This window comes from Gymnogyps californianus, chromosome 13, assembly GCF_018139145.2.
Source record: "Gymnogyps californianus isolate 813 chromosome 13, ASM1813914v2, whole genome shotgun sequence".
Classification (NCBI taxonomy): domain Eukaryota; kingdom Metazoa; phylum Chordata; class Aves; order Accipitriformes; family Cathartidae; genus Gymnogyps; species Gymnogyps californianus.
This window is the reverse complement of record NC_059483.1, coordinates 755,937-775,183: the sequence shown is the minus strand read 5'-3', so window position 1 is coordinate 775,183 and position 19,247 is coordinate 755,937. Positions and strand designations below refer to the sequence as shown.

The window sequence follows — 19,247 nt, the reverse complement described above, 5'->3', positions numbered from 1 at the left end:
GCCCCACTGAGGGCAGGCGCTGGCCGCCATGTCGCCAGGCCTGCTGGCAGCGAATGCGCAGCCAACCTGGGGCGCTGGCAGTCCGCAAAACTCCCCTTACAAACACGCAAAAAACAGTTATTAGCAGAAAAAGGGTACAGCTAATAATATTTTAGTGAAATAAACATGAAACTTCTCCCAAGAGTTGTACGCTGCCTCTCAGAAGGAGGGGGGGGGGGTGTCTCATTCATCTGAGCATACAAAGCAGCAGCCAGAGCTCTCAAGGCCTTTATCATTCTGATGGCCTTGTGCTCATTCCCTTTTTGGGAAAAATCACACATAATGGCCTTTAGGGAACTAATTAAGTAAAATATGCTGAAGCTGAGGAAGGCAGCAGGCTAGGGACAGATCAACCAGGGGAGGCAGACTGCATGAAAGAAAACATCTGAGACCCTTACAAATAATCTTATTTTTGTAAAAACACTGGTAATTAAGATCAAAATTGAGATTTTTACTTTTATTGAAAGTTTTTTAAATGTAAATTATGAATAAAAATACTATTGCTTCAGTGACAAGGTAGAAGGTTACATATTAATATTTCCCTGAAATAACGTCAGTCTATATGTTATGTGACCATATCTTATTAGGGATTAATTCCAAACTCTTGAATTCCATTAAAAATCTCCCTTTAACTTAGGAGCCTTTGACTCAAACCAACACTGAAACTGAATAAAACAAGCTCGGGAAGTTGTCCAGTCTTCTTTTATTGTCCAAACTAAGCAATGTGCAAATACTGAAGTAAATTTAGCCATAGAATTCATTAATAATTATAAACAAATGAACTTTTTTAAAATACATGGGTTTTATCCTATCAATTTTACTGTAAGTGTTAATGGATTATTTTCTCCCCCCCAACAAAAAATGTCACAAGATCCCTTTACACATAAATTATGTCCAATAAGTTGCCTCCAGCTAGGATATTTTATTAACTGCTGGATAAAGAACAGCTGTACTATACAGAGCTATAATCATGTTTTAAGGAAAAGATCATCATCATGGAAGTATGATTTTCTATTTGGATTTTAAACTAGTGAACAAAATCCGTCCCCCATGCTAATAATAATGTACCATCTCAGTCTCCTTTTGAGCATCTCCACATTTCTGGCCTGCTTCAAGAGGAGACGCACAAGCAGACACACTCATTGGCAGGGCTGCAGGCATTCAGCCGAAGCCAACGCATGCTGATCAGCTACCAAGAAACAGGACTTTAGCCAAAATCTTCATAACCACCTTATAGTGTTATCTACCCTGCCCGTGGGACACAGCCACTTTCGGCACACTGATTCTCATAAGAGAGAAGGAACAGAAAATACAGCGGTATCCTACAGCTGCAATGGCCCGAAGAGCTCAGCCCTGATGCATACTGAAAGCTCATGTTACAAGAGATGATGCGAGTTCTCTTTTCGTATTGCTATTCTGCTTTCTCTCTGCATTTCCTCCTCCTGCTTTTAGCTGTCCTCAGCTGTACTCAGTGGTACGTCCTTATTTGATTGATATTTATAAAGGACCGAGAGAGAGGCTGGGGGACTACCGAACATACCCCTGCCGACACATTACCAGCAAACTGTCACTCTGAACTGTAAACTATATGTATTTACATTAATCATTTTGTCAAAAAAAATTTTTTCCCCGTGGAGCATCATACCAGCAATAAACTACAGCCTGTTAAACAGGAGAAAAAACGGAGGAGGTGGGGGGGGATCAAAGGGCTGTTATTTGTCTCTAAGGAATTTCAGAAAATTTCTTATTAAAAAAAAAAAATCTGTTAACAGTCCTGCCAGCAACAGGAAACAGGCACTGCTCGAGAATGATGGGGAAACCACAGGTTATAACACAAACACTAGTTTCGGCACGATAGCAGTTACCAATTTCAAAAAGCTCAACACCAAAAGCCCACATTGATACGACACTAAAGATCTGAGCTAAAACAGAGGGTTCAAAGACAACCATCGTTACTGCTAGCATGGGGCAACGCAGCGCAAGAGCAGGCACAGCAGCCGTTCCCGTCCTGCTCCAGCAGCTGCCGCGGGCACGAGCAGCTTCGATCCGTTTGGGGAACATCTGTCACCAAAACTGCTGACCCAGCCGCTTCAAGCCACAGACCACTGCTGGCCAGTACCACAATGCTCACGGCTTGGGGCAGTTCTCCACCATTTTGGATATACAGCCACTAAGGACCCACGGAGCTACTCCGCGCTACTTACAAGCAAGCCAGGGAGCGTGGAGTGGACTAGGACCACCATGCCAGGGCCACCATGCCAGGAGAGGAGTCAGTGGCACTGCACGGCTGCGACTGCCGAGCCACCCACCCCACACATGCCGCTGCCCGGCCTGGACCACATTACAGTGCATTTCTGCCACAAAATGATGGCAGGAATATATTTTCTCAAACAGACCTTTAATTGGCCGAACAGCGGGAGGTTATTTTCTTGCACTGACAGACCCAGGCACCAACCCTTGATGAGGAGGATTTGGGTTCAGCTCACTGCAGTGCTATCAAATACCCCCTTTGACTCCACACACCCAATTTTCACAGGTCATGTCAAGGCACCGGCAGGTACCAGGCACCCCGACAATCTGGTCCACCATCTCAGCCCCTGGAGATAAAATGAACATGTCCTATCTCACACTCACATTGCAAGACTAGTTCACCATTATAGAAAATGTTCAGTTACTATAGTGACGGGGAATCGAAAAAAACCTTAGATTCGTGTAAACACAGGTTTTCATATGCAGATTGCAGTATTCTGTACTTCCAGTTAATATCGATTTATGAGTTTTCAGTTACTCAGCCAGCCAGCAAAAACTGAGTGATTATTTATAAATATAAAAGTTAAAGTTCATTCCTAGATAAATCGCAAACAAAAATAGGCCTGAATTTCTCTCATATATACTATTCACCAATGACTAATTCACTCACCTCCAGTTATATGTCAAAACCTAGTCACGCTAATTACTTAATTCAGGGGGCAACTCTTCCCTCTTTCCCTCATGCTAAATTTGTTTACATACGTATGTCTCTGTTTTCTACCCTTTGTGGATAACACACATAGTAAACAAGGAATAGAAGCTTTTAGTGAATGCTTCTAAAATTCACTATATTCAGCTTTGAACTGCTGGCCTGAGGGTGAAATCAGTACTGATTCATAATGTCTCAGATCTTTTTTAAGCTGCAACTGAACATTCATAGAAAAATGAAAATAGTCTGAAACAGTTTTGGCTACCAGTTGTGATGGTTTTTAAGTTCCAATGTCCTGACACCAGTCATCCATTTTTCTCCTTTTTTGAGCCTTTTCAAAATTGAGTTCCAGGAACACACACAGAAATAGGAGTCTCACACCCCAAACGCCTGCCTACTTCTCTTGCCTATTTTCTACACGAAACCTATCAAGAGACTGCAGCTTCCAAGGAGGAATCTAGTCCTGTCTCAACTCTCAAACAAGTTTCTGGAAGATGAGGAATCAGCCGGACTCTTCCCCAACTGGCCAGCAATCCTGGCTCCCGCAGCTGTTGCAGCAACCAAAAGGCACAGAATACACACCAGAGTGATACCTACCACCGGCCCCTTCCGAACAGTTCAGGTTTCTCAGCTTCCCAGCTCTTGCACACGCGCGTGCATGCTCCTCCTAACACCAACAGCTACAACTGCACTTCGTCCCCACCCCAGCACGGCGGAGAGCTCACCCACCCGCTTGCGTGGTGCCGGACGCACCGGGCATCAGCGCCCAGCGGAGCTGCTCTGCAGCCGCTGCATTAGCAGCCTCCATCGTATCGCACGCTCCAAACATGCCGCGAGGCTCCGCGCTGGCTGATGCCGAGATACAGCACTCTAATGTTTTATCTCTATTCGGTTTACATAGCATTTGTTACTTTAAACATGAATTCCCTCTGTCCTACAAAGAACACGCACGCAGTAAGCCATCATGCGGCTCCAGACGATGCCGGCGCAGGAACCCTTCAATAACTCAGCAGCAGCAATAAAGGCTTCACATTATTCTGGCAGTGGTATCAGGCAGTCCACAACCAGATGGATGTATTTGTAAATAAGGCAGATCAGTTTTGTCAGGTTGTAATTGGTTTTAGAACAAGCAATTCCCACGATGACAAACAACAATTAAAGAGCACAGAGCTCCCACAGTGTGCAACACTGAACGGGTTTTACAAGAGGGACAAAAGCAGAGGAGAGCAATGGAAGTGCTACCAACGACACACAAACGGTTTCATCCTGAGATGAGTCTAATGATGCCACCTAGGAGAACAGGGAAAACCCAGCAGCACTGTCAGGGTGATTCCAGAAGAAAGCAGAGCCTCTTCCACCTCCTAGATGTCTGGTGCCCATTCAAGCTGCACCTGGAGCCACAGCAAACACCTTAGCAACTCAGAACCTGCAAAGATCAGCTGTCCTTCCACCTTGGCAAGTCATCTGGACAGCAGGCTTACAAGGAACAGTTAAGTTACTGGGCAACTTGAGAGTCTTCACACAAAGATGCTATTAGGGACAAGGAGTTCTTTCCAGCGAGCTCTGGACACGTACAGTCTGGTGAAGACCCCCCAAAAAGCGAAGGAAGAGGTCATTGAAGATTTTTTTCTTTCTTTCAAACGCATATTGCCACCATGAATTTCTGCAGGCTCAGTAGTTACTTTGGTGGCCATAAATGTCTTTTTTATTGTCATTGCGAGCTACACCATGGACAAGGACACTGCAGCAAACACTCACCAGTGACAATGTGACCAGCCTCCACATAAATTCTTGGCACACTGACGAGACTACACACACTGGGAACCAACGGGGTAGCTGGGGTTCGCGCCTGGCCCTCACGCACAGTCGCGGAACTCCTGAGGAAAAGGCCTGTGACTATTCCCATGGCCAACCGCTGCTCTCTCGTGGAGCTTATCACTGCAGTTTTGTACAAACTAACTGTCAGAGCAGCTGGATTACCTCCACAACAAGAGCATGCTACGGCCGATAAACAAGAGTCCCGTTTCACCACGTTCAAACCAAAGAACCAGTTCTGCTGGTGTGCCTCATCGTTAACACCCCGCCTTAAACCCTCAAAACACTATCCCTCCTTATGAAATCTCTCCGGTGTCACCCACTCCAAGAAAGACACTGTCATTAACCCCATTCTCCAGGTGAAGCAGCTTTGGTGCGAAGAAGCCTCACCACTCAAAGCCACAGCACCAGCGCGCTCTCAAGCCTGGCACAGGAGTCAGGAGTGCAGACCTGGGTCCCTGTCGCGCCCTCCAACATCAAGGAGGTACCCCAGGCACGTCCACTGCTCCCCACGTTTCCACAGTGCCACAACACCCAGAGGTACGATGTGTCTGGATGCAGTAAGATGCACAGCTAGCTGGGCACGTTACATCGGTTCTCGAGTAAAAAAGGACGTTTGCCACGAGCTGTCAGAGCCCGGCGTTATGTCTTCTGAGGTGACTGGGAGCACGTTTGGGTCTGGAAATGGAAAACGGCAAACAAATGTTTGTATCTATCTATCTGTGTGAAGTAGTTTCCAAGAAAGGTTCTTCAATATTTTTTTTTTTAAATCCCCAATGAAAGTTTAATTCTGAAGAAGTTATTCTCTGATTTTGTGACCTGCAAAATTATCTCCTTCCACCCAGTTGCCTCGGGAGAGGTACACCATCTGCTATATGTTCCTCTCCCATCTGACATGGATGTCTTCTCACCACATTCGAAAAGCGTTTGTAAAGCAGTAGGCAACTACATCCACAGCACAATCCATGAGATGTACGAGAACATGCCATATGATTAAGAGGAGAGGGAAACAATGTGCATTTCTCTTTTCCTCTTCTTCCCACTCACCCTTAGTTTTGAGCTGACCTCTTACACTGTTGGAATAACGATAATCTGTCTCGTCTATCTCAAACTGCGATCCCACAAGAACAATGACTACATGAGTACTCTTTTTGTTACGGTTTCACTTTCAGGGATTTATAATATGACATTTTCACTTACAGTATGTTTAGTTATTGTTTCTTTAGGCATTTTAGCAAGCGTAGGTCAAGAGCATAAAAGCACTGCGCAGGAAAAACTGTTTTCAAAAACGTGAATCACTCAGAACACCATCAAGCAAGAATGTTAAGAGAAACAAAAAATGCTTTAGAAGAACCTGCTGTTGAGAGCTGGCTTCCCAATTCACTTGATATACTCCAAGCTAAAACTGGTTCAACGCTGCTATTTATTTTTGTTCAGTTTTTGCCACACCTCCTCAGGTTCTTCCTGAACTATCCAAAAAATACAATTACAGTGGAGATCCTGATTTCCAATTTCATTTATTACAACAGTAGGAGTCCCATTCACTTTAGTGGTAAAAAAAGAACACGGCAATACGAAAGTCCCTACAAAACATTTAGTGTATTTAGTGGAAAGTAAAATGAAGAATGGTTAAAGGAAAATCGGCAAAATAAAAGGTTAATCTTGCAGAGTTTCTGTATATGACCATTACAGTCATTTCAAAGAGCTCCGATTGGGATGTCAGCCTTACAGTTTCCTCTGGGTACAACACTGCATGTACACAGACCTTCACACCTTCGCAGCGCACTTACAAGCCGTTTGCTGCAGAATGACCTGTACAATAAGTCTGTCTTCTCCATCTCTCTCTGGCTGATGTACATACCCAGCCCTAGCCACTAAACACAGTTCCGTCCGTTCCCCTAAGGTGTGAAACTAACTGGTTTCCATCACAGAGTAAGGCTAGCTGTCCCAAGTTACCAGTATTTCTGTATGACACCCAAATAACTCATTTTCCTACCCATGATGGATGTAATCTCAGACTGCAGCTTGCTCTCTCCTGGAGCTGCAGTACATCTCTAAAATGTGAAGTTAAGCATTACTTGCACCGTGGTGGTGAAGAACGACCTATGTCTGCACCACAGACAGAGGAACACTTCGTCATGCCCCAAGGAGCCGACAACCTCACTTGAAAACAGGAAGCGGCAGTTGAGTCAAGCAAACAGGCAAGAGGCGGCCAGGGACCTCAGCGTGACTTATCGCCACAGATCGGCCGATCAGACGGTTTTCTAGACCTCACAAAACAACCAAGCTTCAAACAGATGGTTGAAGGAGAATCACACAGCACACACACGCTACCCAATTGCTGCGGCAGCACAGAAGACACATCCGATCGAAGCAAACGGCCAGCGCACAGGCAGTTTCTGGTCCTCGTGCAAGATGTGGACTTCAAGGACCTGACTTCTGTTCCTACTCCTAACTACCGCCTGCTTCCCTGAGTCTCCATGCCTCTGCATGTCCCTGTCAGCCGAACAGGCAGAACGCTCCTGCCTGCCTCTCGGAAGTGCTGGGAAAATACAATCATTAATACTCGTAAACATTTTGAAACTACAACACGGGCATTTACAGAAATGCCAGCGTTACTTAATCCAGTGGCCCCCCTCAGAGCATTGCTTTGGTGCTGCAGGGGAAACTCTAATATATTCAGCCAATTGTGTAATGCTCTACACAGGGATAGAAATTGTTTTCTGATCTTTCTAGCAATCACATTCCACCCTGAAGCATGAGATTCGATTGTGCTGACCTCAGCATGCTTAACTCTACATAATATTGACTCTAAAAGTACTCAGCCCTTTTGAAAACATGCCCATCTCCAAAAAGAAACAATCGTTAGGCAACACTGCAAAATAAAAACACATCATGATATTCCAGCCTATACTTGGTAGGGCGTAACCCTGTTGAGCAGCAACGTGCAAATAACTTCCCAGTAAGCCATTAGCACCCTCTCATACACTACATTACTGCTGAAGTACTCAATGTGACAGCCAACAAGGTCTTTTCTCCAGGAAGAGACATACCAAAGGAGGAGCCTTTGCCAGGCTCCCCACGACTGCCCGTTTTGGAGGGGTGGACGCAGACAGGCTTCAGTTGCTGCAGTATGAAAAGCAAGGTGAAGGATTCACTGCGACTCTTTTCTAACCTTGCAACGTACATTGTGTGATCCCTCATGCAGGCAGGGATTTTGGCACATGATCTCAAGGGCATGATGCACCACATGCCTGAGTCGATGGGCGATATCCCACCCATTCAAGAGGACTTGCTTCAAACCCACAGCACCATGTTCGACAGCAGCCGAGTCTTATGTTCAAAAAAAACCCTCTATCTTTCGGCCAGAGCAGGACTTTCCCAGGCCTTAACGGTCATTTAGGGCATGCTGTCCCTCCGGAGGAGTTAGCAAGTCCTCCCAAATAACAGAGAGGCGAAAACAGCTGCCTACAATAACATTTTCTTAGAAGGCCCAATACATCTTCATCAACTAACAGCGTATCTCCTTCCAGTGGAGGTCACTGCTGATAAGCGGTCCACAGCATCCTTCCAGAGACACTGTTGAACAGACATCCTCATCCAGCTTACAAGGTCTGGAGACACAACTCCACAACGACCATGGGTCACCTGCTGCAACACCAGCATAAATCTGGAGTAAATAATCAGTTTTTGAGGGCAAACAAGAACAGAAGATGGGGAGTTCAAGAAAAAGCTAAATATACTCTCTGCTTTTGGCAGGATAATCTTGCAGACAGTATTTCTTCCTTCGCTAACTGACCAGCTAAACACAGTGTCTTTCGATACTCTCACACAGCTTTAGTGTATCACTTCCCATTAAGGACACAAAGCGGTTGGCAAAAAGGTCAACACCACTGTTTCCATTTTGTCCTGAGCTGCAGCCTGCTGTTTCACACTGCATTCCCACTCCAGGGCTACATTCCCAAACCGGCCTCGTCTGCACAAGGCTTCGCCTCCTGATCATCACCGTCTAACAATGCAACTCCAATCTTCAAGCTCTCTTACAGCTTTAATCCTACTACACTGCCAATACTGTAAAATGACAGCTGGATTTTTTTCTCTCCAGATCAGATAAAAGTCTGAATCTTTAAAATTTCAAACACTAACAAGCTGTCTTGAATGAAACATCATTTAGGCTCTTCCCAAATATAATTTTTTTTTTTTTTTTTTTTTAACACAGAGAAAAATCTTGAATTCTCTCTCGAGGGTTTGCCAACACAAAAGCTTTAGGCTGCCACACCAACAGTTTGATCTCTAGTTCTCATTCCGAGTTCTTCTGTAATCTCAATGATTAAATTATAGCCTCATCACAGCGTTAAATTTCCATGAAGTAAAAAAAAAAGGGGGGGGGGGAGATTCAGATGCAGACTTCCCAAAAAACAGTTCATTTAAAGCTGGACAGCAAGTCCACCTACTGCACTAGGACCTTGCCTGAGCCAGAAGCTTTAAACATCATCATCAATATAAAAAGTAACTCATTGCTGTGAGTTCCCTCAGACTTCAGCTGCTAGCCCCCTGTAAGCTGACATAGACAGAAGCTTTTCTGAAAAGCATTTAGTTGATCTGGATACGTCAGCTTTCACCATACAGTAAGGCAGAATTCTAGTCACCTTGGGCAGGGGGGAAGCATTTTCATTCCCTAGTAAGGGGTTTTATTCCCATGAAACAGTTATTGATTAATCAGTGCATTTAACAGAGAGAAAAATGTTACACACGCACACAAGGCCAGCAACCTAAAATTATCTAACTGGTGATCTTGAGCTAAGAAATCTGTTTTTGAGGTCATCTTCTCTAAACGAGCCATTCCAAGTAGCAGAACACCACCTCAGGCTCTAACCACACCACCGAATAGCCTCAAGACCACAAATAACTCTCCAAACAAAGCTAATCAGTGCTACAACATCTAAAAGAAAACCAATCTTTGGGGGCTCTTCCACTGTGAAGGGGAAGCCACTGCTTCAGGAAATCCATGACAAGGACTTCTGCTGTGGTCCTCCAACACGTGATACTGTTCCACAAAGTTGGTCCTCAGAGATGATGTTGGTCCAACAGACAGAGAAAAGCAGCGGAAAACCACGCTCCCTTTTCCCTTAATGGGAGTCATTAAAGCCAGACCTCTGTCTCCTGATCTCTGGTCATTTACATGGTTTTGTATCCTGCTTTCTTTTTTAAATATATACTCTTACAATACAAGCAAGACAGTAAAACAACACCGAGTCTCACCTAATCACTACAGTTAGCTTTGCTACCTAGGTAATAACCACAGCAAAAGCCATATGGATAAAATCCTCGCCCTAGAGAGCTGTAGCCCCAAGCGTTCCCAAGAGCAGCAGGATTAGCAGCCACCCAAAGAGCTGCATCCCCTCGTCTCTATTTGTTTTACAGACAGGCCACTGAGGCTCAGAGGCCAGAGCTAAAAAATCAGGGATACTCAACTAAGGAGCAACCTCCTCTCCTCTCTCATCTGTCTGATATAGACACAAGCAAGAAACTGCAGACAATTTAACTCTACAGTCATTCTAACAGAAAATTACTGAGCTTTCCTGCGCACCTGCCATGGCTACAAGACGGAGCAATATTTTATAGAGCTACTTTGAGAAGCAAGATGCATTAGAGTGACTGCAATCCCTTGCCACATATATGACTGTTCCTCCTAAAGACCTGGGTGAAAAAGGAAAGTAAAACCTTCCCCCCCCCCTTCAAAGCTATTCTTCAACTCCAAAGGAAAGAAGAGTGATAAACACTAAAGCAAATTCTTTTCTGAAGCTGTTGGACACAGAGAGGCTGCGTAGTTTTCCCAAACTTTCCAGCTCCCAGACTAACAGCCTGCAGCACCAAATGTCTTCATGGAGAACCTCCCCTGAATGTCAGCTTGGCTTCAGCAGTCAGGAAAGGACATCAGTAAAGCTAACAGAAACAGTTTTGTCATTCAGGAGGCACATTGTTTTAAGGCAGCTGAACAGCACAAGATGCATAAGCAAGGGAATCTCGCAGCCGTAGCTTTCTCCCAGTTTCCAGCTCCCTGGTCCCCTCAGTCCCTCCCAGGCCAGGGGTTCCCAAACTGGGGAACCCACACCAATACAGACAGACAGAAACAGCACTCCACAGCCACGTCCAAACAAACACATGAGCACCAGCCAAGAGGCACTGCTGTTGCTCCCCTCTGATGAGGCTGCGCTCACAGAGCTAGATCTGGGGACCCACCTTCTAGAAGAGGCTAGGACGGAAGCACCAATTTCCACACCAGAATTATAACACCACACCTTTTTACATATCTTTGTTTTTAAAACAAAGGGGAAGATTTAAAACAAAGAGGATGATTTAAAACCTCTCCCTCCCTGCCATGGATGGGATCCTAACAGCTGCCTCCTCATTGATGAGTAATGACAACACTGGGATAAAGAACAAGGCTGTATATTCCCCAGTCTGGCATGCAAGGGCTGCTGGGCTGTTGATGGTGCCATTTTTCACTTGAACTCTAAAACCAAGCTGCTGACCGCTCACAGTCATTAAACAATCCCGCGGCACTGTGGCAGTGAGAAACACATCAGCCCTATCACACCGACTCGGTCCCAGCCCAGGGAAGCATACAACAACTACATAAACTCCCTCAGTAATTTTATTTCGATACTCCACTTCCTCTCCTAAAATTGTGTGTTGCAATACACTGTTCAGCAGCTGCCTCCTCCCAGACCACTGCAGCTGTCTTCTAGAGGTGAGAAAAGGGACACCAAAATAAGTCATCTCCGGCCAGTTTTTCAGATAAGTTTACAAATCAGGCTCTCGGAGACACGAACAGCTTAAAGTGCATCCAACAACTGCAGGCACAAAGCGGGAGCACTGGGTGAGGACTGGAAGCCCTAAGGAGGTCATCAGTGACAGGTACAAACCATTATTAACATTGTCGCTGCATGGGCTCACGCTGTTGACTCGTTTCTACGTCCTCCCTTGCTGCTATGATACATACCAATAAGATACACAGAGGTGGGGCACACACAACACAATAGTTATTAGTAAGAAATATTTGTCTTTTTTAAAGAGGAACGTTTGCTGGCAGCTCAGCAAAAGCCTCCTGAGACTAAATAAACATTCGGGATTAAATAGCCACCCAGGTTGTAAGAAAGGAGAGATTGCTCCATGCCAGTTTTGCTGGAGAGTGGCATGAGGGACACGACTGCACACGCCGCTGCGCCCCTCTCCAGCCCCAAGCTTGACACCACGTGTTACCTGCTCGAACCGCTCCGTCACCGGCCGCCTGTCAGGAGCATGAATGCCGCCGAGGTCGGTAAATGCATTTCAGGAGGCGATTGCTGTTGCTGCTGCGGGTGGTAGCTTGACAAACAGCTACTGAAACAAAGCCAAATTCAGGCACGAGAAAATTTAAGAGCTCGAGGGGGGAGGGTTTCCCCCCCACCTTCAATGGACCAGCGGAAGGGAAGAGTAAATCCTGCTCCTGACAGGTGCTGAAACTGTGCACACAGAACTTAAAATATTACACCTTGCCGAGGCTTATAAATATCTGTTAAGCACCTGAAGCGCATTTGGTGCTGCACTCTTACAGCCCTTAAAACTCTTCACCTGGAACCAGGACCAGCTACAGGCCATGAATAAGTGTTGTAAGAGGTTTTTACTGTTATCAGGAAGAAGGGTAGATTGAGAAATAATGCCTGCTGCACCCAGGTACCTGCCAGCTATCAGGAAAGAAAATAGCCAGGCTTACAAGGATCAAAACACCCTTCTTTTCTACTGAAATCAGCTCTCAGCAGAGGCCTCAGAGCACTGCAGGACACCAGCTCCTGCACACCATCAGACCCTCCCTGAGGACAAGCCACGACCTCCGGGCTGGACTCATCGTCTGGCACTTCTGACCACATGCGAGATGACCCAGAGGCGCAGAGGTAACAGAGAGGCTGGAGACCCGGGCCATCCCCGCTGGAGACTGCACTTGTCAGGCACACAAGCCAGAGGAGCTGCCGAGGACACACGGACCCACTCAGGGCTGTGTCTGACCCAGAGCGAGGCACCCAAGCACACGTGGACACACGTTTCTGACCACTTACCGCAAGCTGGCAGCTCCTTCTCCCCTCTGTCTGCAGAGGAGGCCCAAATCCAAGGCATTTTAGGAAGGTCCATCCCACCAGCAACTACACAGAGCCGCTGACGGTCGGGCACGTGCAAGAGCCTGCTGACTCAGTTGAACCATCCCAGCCTCCGCCAAAGCGCTCGGGACTGTAGCTTTGCAGGAAACATCTCTGATAGATTCAATTTGTTTCCATTAGAGACTGCCAATTAATCTTTATTATGAATCACATAAATACTTGTCTGCTATTCTCTGCACATGGCCCTCCCAGTCCCCGCACACGGAGGTCTCATGTAAAACCCATCTGCCAGGACCACGCTATCAGACCCCATCGAGGAAACACAGAGGATAAGTGGAAGATAACAACACATAAATCTACATGGGAATCAACCAAACAAGGAGCAACGCTGAGCAGTTATTCTGAAGTCTCACAGTAGAAACTAGATCAGATTCATCAGGATCTGCTATCTGTTGCAGACAACTCCACCGAAGCCAACGGAGCTACGCTAAGGCATGCCAGCTGGCCCTCAGGTCACACTTCCCCACATTTTGTTAAGCAAGACAATTAAACCAATGCAAATTTTATATCTGTTTCTGTGATTAATATTTAGCAGTTTCGTTCCAGCCTACCTAAAGGGGTGGAACTTTCTTCTCTTTTGCACAGAACCATTTTATTAAACGGGCTGCCAAGTTTCAAACCTCGATGCCTCCTCCAATTGGCAACCAAGCTTCCCTCCTGAGCAAGCCATAATCCCAGAAAATAATTTGGTATGGGAATTTTCCCAAAATTTTCTGAGCAAAGTGGAAAGAGAGCAATAGGTAGGAAATGAGAATAGACATAAAAGAAGGGATGCAGCTACCGCAATAGAAAAAGTAAAATGAAGCTAACAAGCAATGATAAATTAACCTCAGCTGCAGTTCTCCTATGAAAATGGGAAAAAACACATTGGTTTTCTTTGGTGCCACGTTTGCAAGCCTTTTTAATGTTTATATATGCTAAACCCATCAAAACTCTAGTTCTATTATCAATTTACACAGCAACTAAGAGTCCTAGAAGTGCAAGAAATCATCCCTTTACCACTATGCAGCCAGATGCACCATTTAAAGACTACCGTCTTTAGGATCACCAGGGATGCTTTTCACCTGCCAGCCATATGACAGAAGATGCTACTGACTCACAGCAGTCTTCCTGCCAACAATAATCAAATAGATCATACAATGACCTGAATTTTGCCAGGGTTAAAGAAAAGCCTCAGGAAGCAATATGAAATTAAACAACCAATCAACACGATGCCCAATTTTCTGCAAGATTTACAATGCCGTACCATAGACAGTTGCATCTACATAATTAAAACTGGTTAGTTTTGCTGCATTAAAGCAACAAATCATGCATTTGACAGTAATGAGGCAAAGACATTTATTTATCTTTCTGGCCAGACAGACCAATTAAAATCGTACGTCTGAAAACACTCGCTTTAAATTGTGCATCTAGGGATCTACTGTATCTGTATTCCGCAAGTAGCTTTAATGTGGCAGTTGTAAATATGCAGCCATATCTTTACTGGCATTTATTTTTAATGCAACCATCCCTGTCTGCAAATCTAAGACAGACAAAAAAGAAAACCTGCCTCCTAAGAATCCTTAACATTTTCTTTCTGGTACCGTCAAGCGAGCATCTGCTGCCAATCCTGGGGCCAGCTCTCTCCTCTCCTGACAGCTGAAGAAGGATGCAGATCAGCAGCAGAAGGAAAGGACGGACCCACGGCACAATAACTGACAGGAGAGACCACACCACAGGAAGGTGCCTGTCAGCGGCGTGCGTGTGTTCAGGAGAGGTGAAAGAGAGGTCCCCGTGCACGGGCAGATGGCAAACACTGCAAAGAGCTGCAAGGACAGCCAGCCCGCAGCAGCCACAGACAGCAACGATTAGGTATTTCCACTCCTAAAACCAGAGCGGCACCGACCCAAAGCCTCAGGCACCCTGCATCACCACCAACACCGTGTAACCGTGCCCCAGCTATCAGCCCCCCCTGCAACATCCAGCAGGAGTGTGTGCAGCAGACGGCACTCGCACAGACCTGCGCGCACACGCAGGCACACACCCGCACACACCCTCTATCTTCTCAAAGCATTTTCAGGACAACTCCTTCCCACCATGAGAAAAGCAGACACAATTCTCCAGGGAGGGAAAGAAGATACAGAGTCATTACGGCTGATAAATCACCCCTGCGCAAGAAGATTATTCACCAGTTAAACTCTACTTACGCCAATCATGCTCCCCACACAAAGTGTAGCCTCATCGATTTTTTTAACCGCGGCTGCAGCACCCCGGAGCACAGGAGGTCGGGGCAGGGCTCAGCTCCCACGCTGCAGTTATTGACAGGCTGTCCCCAAGCCATTCGGGGCCTTTGCTCTGCTTCCCAACAGGCTGGGCAAGAGGGCTTTCAGCAAAACTTTCCTAAAAATCAGTCTAAGCAACATTGTGGGTTTTTTTTCCACCATGTTATTCCCAGTTGTCTGTCAGGCTCCTCTAGTAATACCTGGGCAACTGAGGGGTTTTTTATGCACTTCAAGCACTGCTAGATGGTTATTGCCTTGCGAGAGCCCCAGGCGCTGGCTGACACCTTACACCTTCCAGGCTGCCTGGCACATCACACTGGCCAGCACCCTGACCATTTCCAATCCTCTCTATCTTTTAAATGCGTTTTAAACGCACCTCTGCTGTGAATTCCTTTCACTTCCACCCCTGCCGATGTATTCCCTGGAGTTCACATGCAGGGTTTTCCACCTTTCTCCCTGCTATTTTCTTGACCACGCCATGGGGACCACCACTGTGCTGTGTTCAGATTCCAGCCCCATCCTCCCTAACAAGACATCACTTCAAGTCTTTATCTTTTATCATCTTTGTATGTCAGCTCTTCTGTGCCAACGTTTTGTTTGTTAGTCTTCCCTGCCGCTGCTCCTCCTTTTCTTTCTCCCTGTTTCTTTTCCATTTTAGTCTTTCTCTGGAGATTTGGGTATCCATCTTCACCAGGGTAGCAGGGGTTTAGATATGAATAGAATAATGACCAAATCCCTGAAGGAAATAAACAGGGTGTCTGGGATAATGAGGTGGCCTACATGAAATCCCTAGGTCGAGCCAAGAGAGATCAGGCCTTGCAGAAGGGGAGCAGAAGTGGAGGTGGGTGTTTATGGTCACTGTCACAGCCTCAGAAGAAGGTTTAGACGATGACAAACCCTACCCCATGTCGGGTTTTGCTGACACCGACGACACACAGATCTGTTGCGTCTGCACACGCGGTACACGACTAATCAAAGAAAAAGCCCCATTCCCTCCGCAGAGCATCCTCGGCAGCCGGTCCTCCTCAGGTCCCTACTAATACAATGACCAACCATTGACTTTTCACTAAACCCTTCTGCCCAGCTACGTTTTCTTCCACTGCCCCTATTTAATGATGAAGCACGAGCTACAACAGACCTCCGCACCGATTCCTTTGCATTCAGACCTTTATCCTCCTCCAACAGTTTAGCAACGTGGGAAGGTCAGAGCCACCCTGGTCCCCACACGGAGGTGACAGCAAGGGTGATGATTGTCAGGACGGAGCCGTGAGCACCAGAGTCCCTTCACCTCACCGAGGTCACCCCGAGACCATGCTGGTCCTGTGACAGACCTGACGCATCTCCGGGATGGAGCTGCCAGCACCTCGAAGGCAGCGTGCAGGCAGCACACGCGGACACTGGGGTCTGACTCTTCCCGCCTCACCCCAGTTTCAGGCACAGTTAGACCCTGACCACATCCGAATTAACCTTTATTCAGATGAAAATACAGACCGAGTACCCTAAATCAGAAAATGGACATTTCTGGAGGTATAATTAGGCACAGAATAGGAAATTATTACCGGCCCATCAGCAAACTCTGTCTGCGTTACAGCTGTCCAGAAAAGCGGCCCAAAACGTGATCGCTGTGGTGCAATAAAACACCCTTATACATAACGCCAGCATTAACTGTCTAACATATGGAAACCATGAGGCTACAGAAGTCGGGCCAAGAATGATCACGGCAAATGAGTATTCCAGTTACAAACAACAAGAAAAAATACTGGCAATGTCTGCAGCGAAGCTTTTGGAAGAGATCAGATCCAGTCCTGCCTCCAGCCACCCCTGTGCAGCCCCGAGCACGCGAGCAGCAGGAACCACCTGGCCCAGGACATCTTTGGGAACAACATGGAAACGTGGGACAGTCTCTGCGAATAAATGCAAATCCCCTCCCATAAAACAGAACAATACCACAGGCTGAAAGAATATTTCATCTGCTTAACTGCAGGGTGCAATAACATCAATTTGCCCGAATTACACACAAGCAGAAAGGTAATTGGCACTGAGCAGAGCATGTTGTGACTGTTACATCACTCTTCAAAGCCAACTACAAAAGACTGAAATGCAAGAAAGTAAACAATGGCACGAAATCAACAGACAGCCCCTTCCCCAAAATCCTTCCATCTGGCATTGCACTGCAGCATGTAAGCAGCTACTTTTTCAAAGCGGTGTATGTGCAGGTAAGGCATCACTCAGCTGAGCTCAAGATCCAACACGCTAAGTGACCTCTAGAGAAAACAGGAAAGCTGTTTAGTTTGCATGATCACGGGTTAATTTGAAGAAAAGCTATTTTGTATTTTTAATTAACTCTGTCTTAACCAGAGACTTAAACGTAACAAAATGATGAATGGATACCTACATAAACAAACAACCAAAGGGAGATCCGAGCCCATTTTATATTATAGCAGGGGGAATCGAAGGCAGCAACGTAATGAAAAGGCATTAAGTAAGCAGTTAAGTATCCTCAAGCTGAAAGTGGGAAAAGGAGTTGTCATCAACTAACAGAATTAGGAATTGTGGCAATAACGAGTAGACTTACAAATGGAAGTTATCCAAAAATACCAGTTAATACAGTTTGCTACTGGTACTAAAAATCCTATTTTTGTAATAGAGGTGGCTACACGGACTAATTTTTTTCTGCCTGACCACACACTCTCTAACATATTCAGTCTTTCACCTGACTGCAGACATTTGTGATGTTTCAGAGGGTACCAACTTTTCCATAATAAGTCCAACTGTAACAAAAATTAATTTGGAGCCTGATATTTGATGCTTAGTGGTCTCAATAGAGATAGCCTTTAATTAATTTCTAAATATTAGAGAAGAATACAAGCGGTCTGCTTCAGAGGTCTTCATCCTGCAGTACTGGGACTTGCATAATAATGATTATGTCCCTTGAAATCGCTGGGCCTGATGCACGGCAAAGTTCCTTACATAAGACCCGCAAGATCAATGTGCCTCCTCGCCGGGGAGGCCTTGATCGGGGCTCTTTACAAAAACACTGAAATAAAACAGATTTCCCCTTCAATCGCCGCTCCGAGGCCGCTGGAGCCCCCGCTCGCCCGCGCGCACGCAGGCGGCCCTGCCGACGGCGATGCCCAGGTGGGCGCGGGTCACCTTTAGCAGGCCGGGCAGCCTTTCCGCCACGGCGCCTCACGTTTGGTTTTAATTACCAGCAATTACAGCCACTCCGCACGCCAAGTGTCCCACGGCCCTTACCCGGCACCGGCACCCCCGGGCGGGGAGGGAGGGCCGGGGCTCCCGCGGCCGGTACCTCCGCGGAGCCGCCGCCGAGGCCCCGGGGACGCTCCCCGCCCGGCGGCGCCGCACGCCGCGGCCATGGCCCAAGGGGCGGCTGAGGGGGGGGGACAGAGGGAGGGGGGGGCCGCGCCCGCGGAGCAGACGAAGGCGCCGGGAGCAGCGGCCCGGGGCGGGCTCCCGCAGGCAGAGCCGAGCCGAGCCGGCCCGCCCCGCCCCGCACACAAAGGCGGGCACCGCGGCCGTGCCCCGCCGCCCGCCCCGCAATGCAGCGGCCCCGCTCCGCACCTTTGACTTGCGCCTCGTAGTCGGCGATGATCTCTTTGTCCTTCTTGAACTTGCCCTGCGATGACATCTTGCGGGAGGGCGCGGGCTCCGCCGGGACACCCGCCCCGCCGCGCTCCGCGTACCGCACCGCCGGCCCCGCCGCCGCCGCCGCCGCTTCACCCGGCCGCGGCCCCGCCGCCGCCCGCGGCTGCCTTCATTGGCGGCGCCGGGGACACCGCGCAACCGCCCGGACCTCGGCGGGAGCCGCAGCGACACCGGCCTCAGGAGCCGAGCCCCGCCGCGCCGCTGCCCGCCGCCAGCCGAGGCGGGGCCCTGGCGCCGCTCCCGCGCTCAGGTTGCGCGCGGGGCGGGGCGGGGCCGCCGTGAGGGGAGGGGCGGGGCGGGCGTCCTCGC

The 19,247-nt window shown here is 47.5% G+C and overlaps 1 protein-coding gene across 5 annotated transcripts in view; it reads right to left on the bottom strand.

Moving 5' to 3' along the window:
- SRGAP3 (SLIT-ROBO Rho GTPase activating protein 3) overlaps positions 1-18,973 on the bottom strand; it is a 129,509-nt gene extending 110,536 nt beyond the window's left edge. For all 5 annotated transcript variants that reach the window (XM_050904697.1, XM_050904699.1, XM_050904698.1 and 2 more), the window contains exon 1: positions 18,855-18,973. In XM_050904697.1, coding sequence (XP_050760654.1) covers positions 18,855-18,921 — 67 coding nt within the window. In that variant the 5' untranslated portion in view covers positions 18,922-18,973. The remainder of the gene's footprint in view (positions 1-18,854) is intronic.
- Positions 18,974-19,247: the final 274 nt, after the last annotated feature.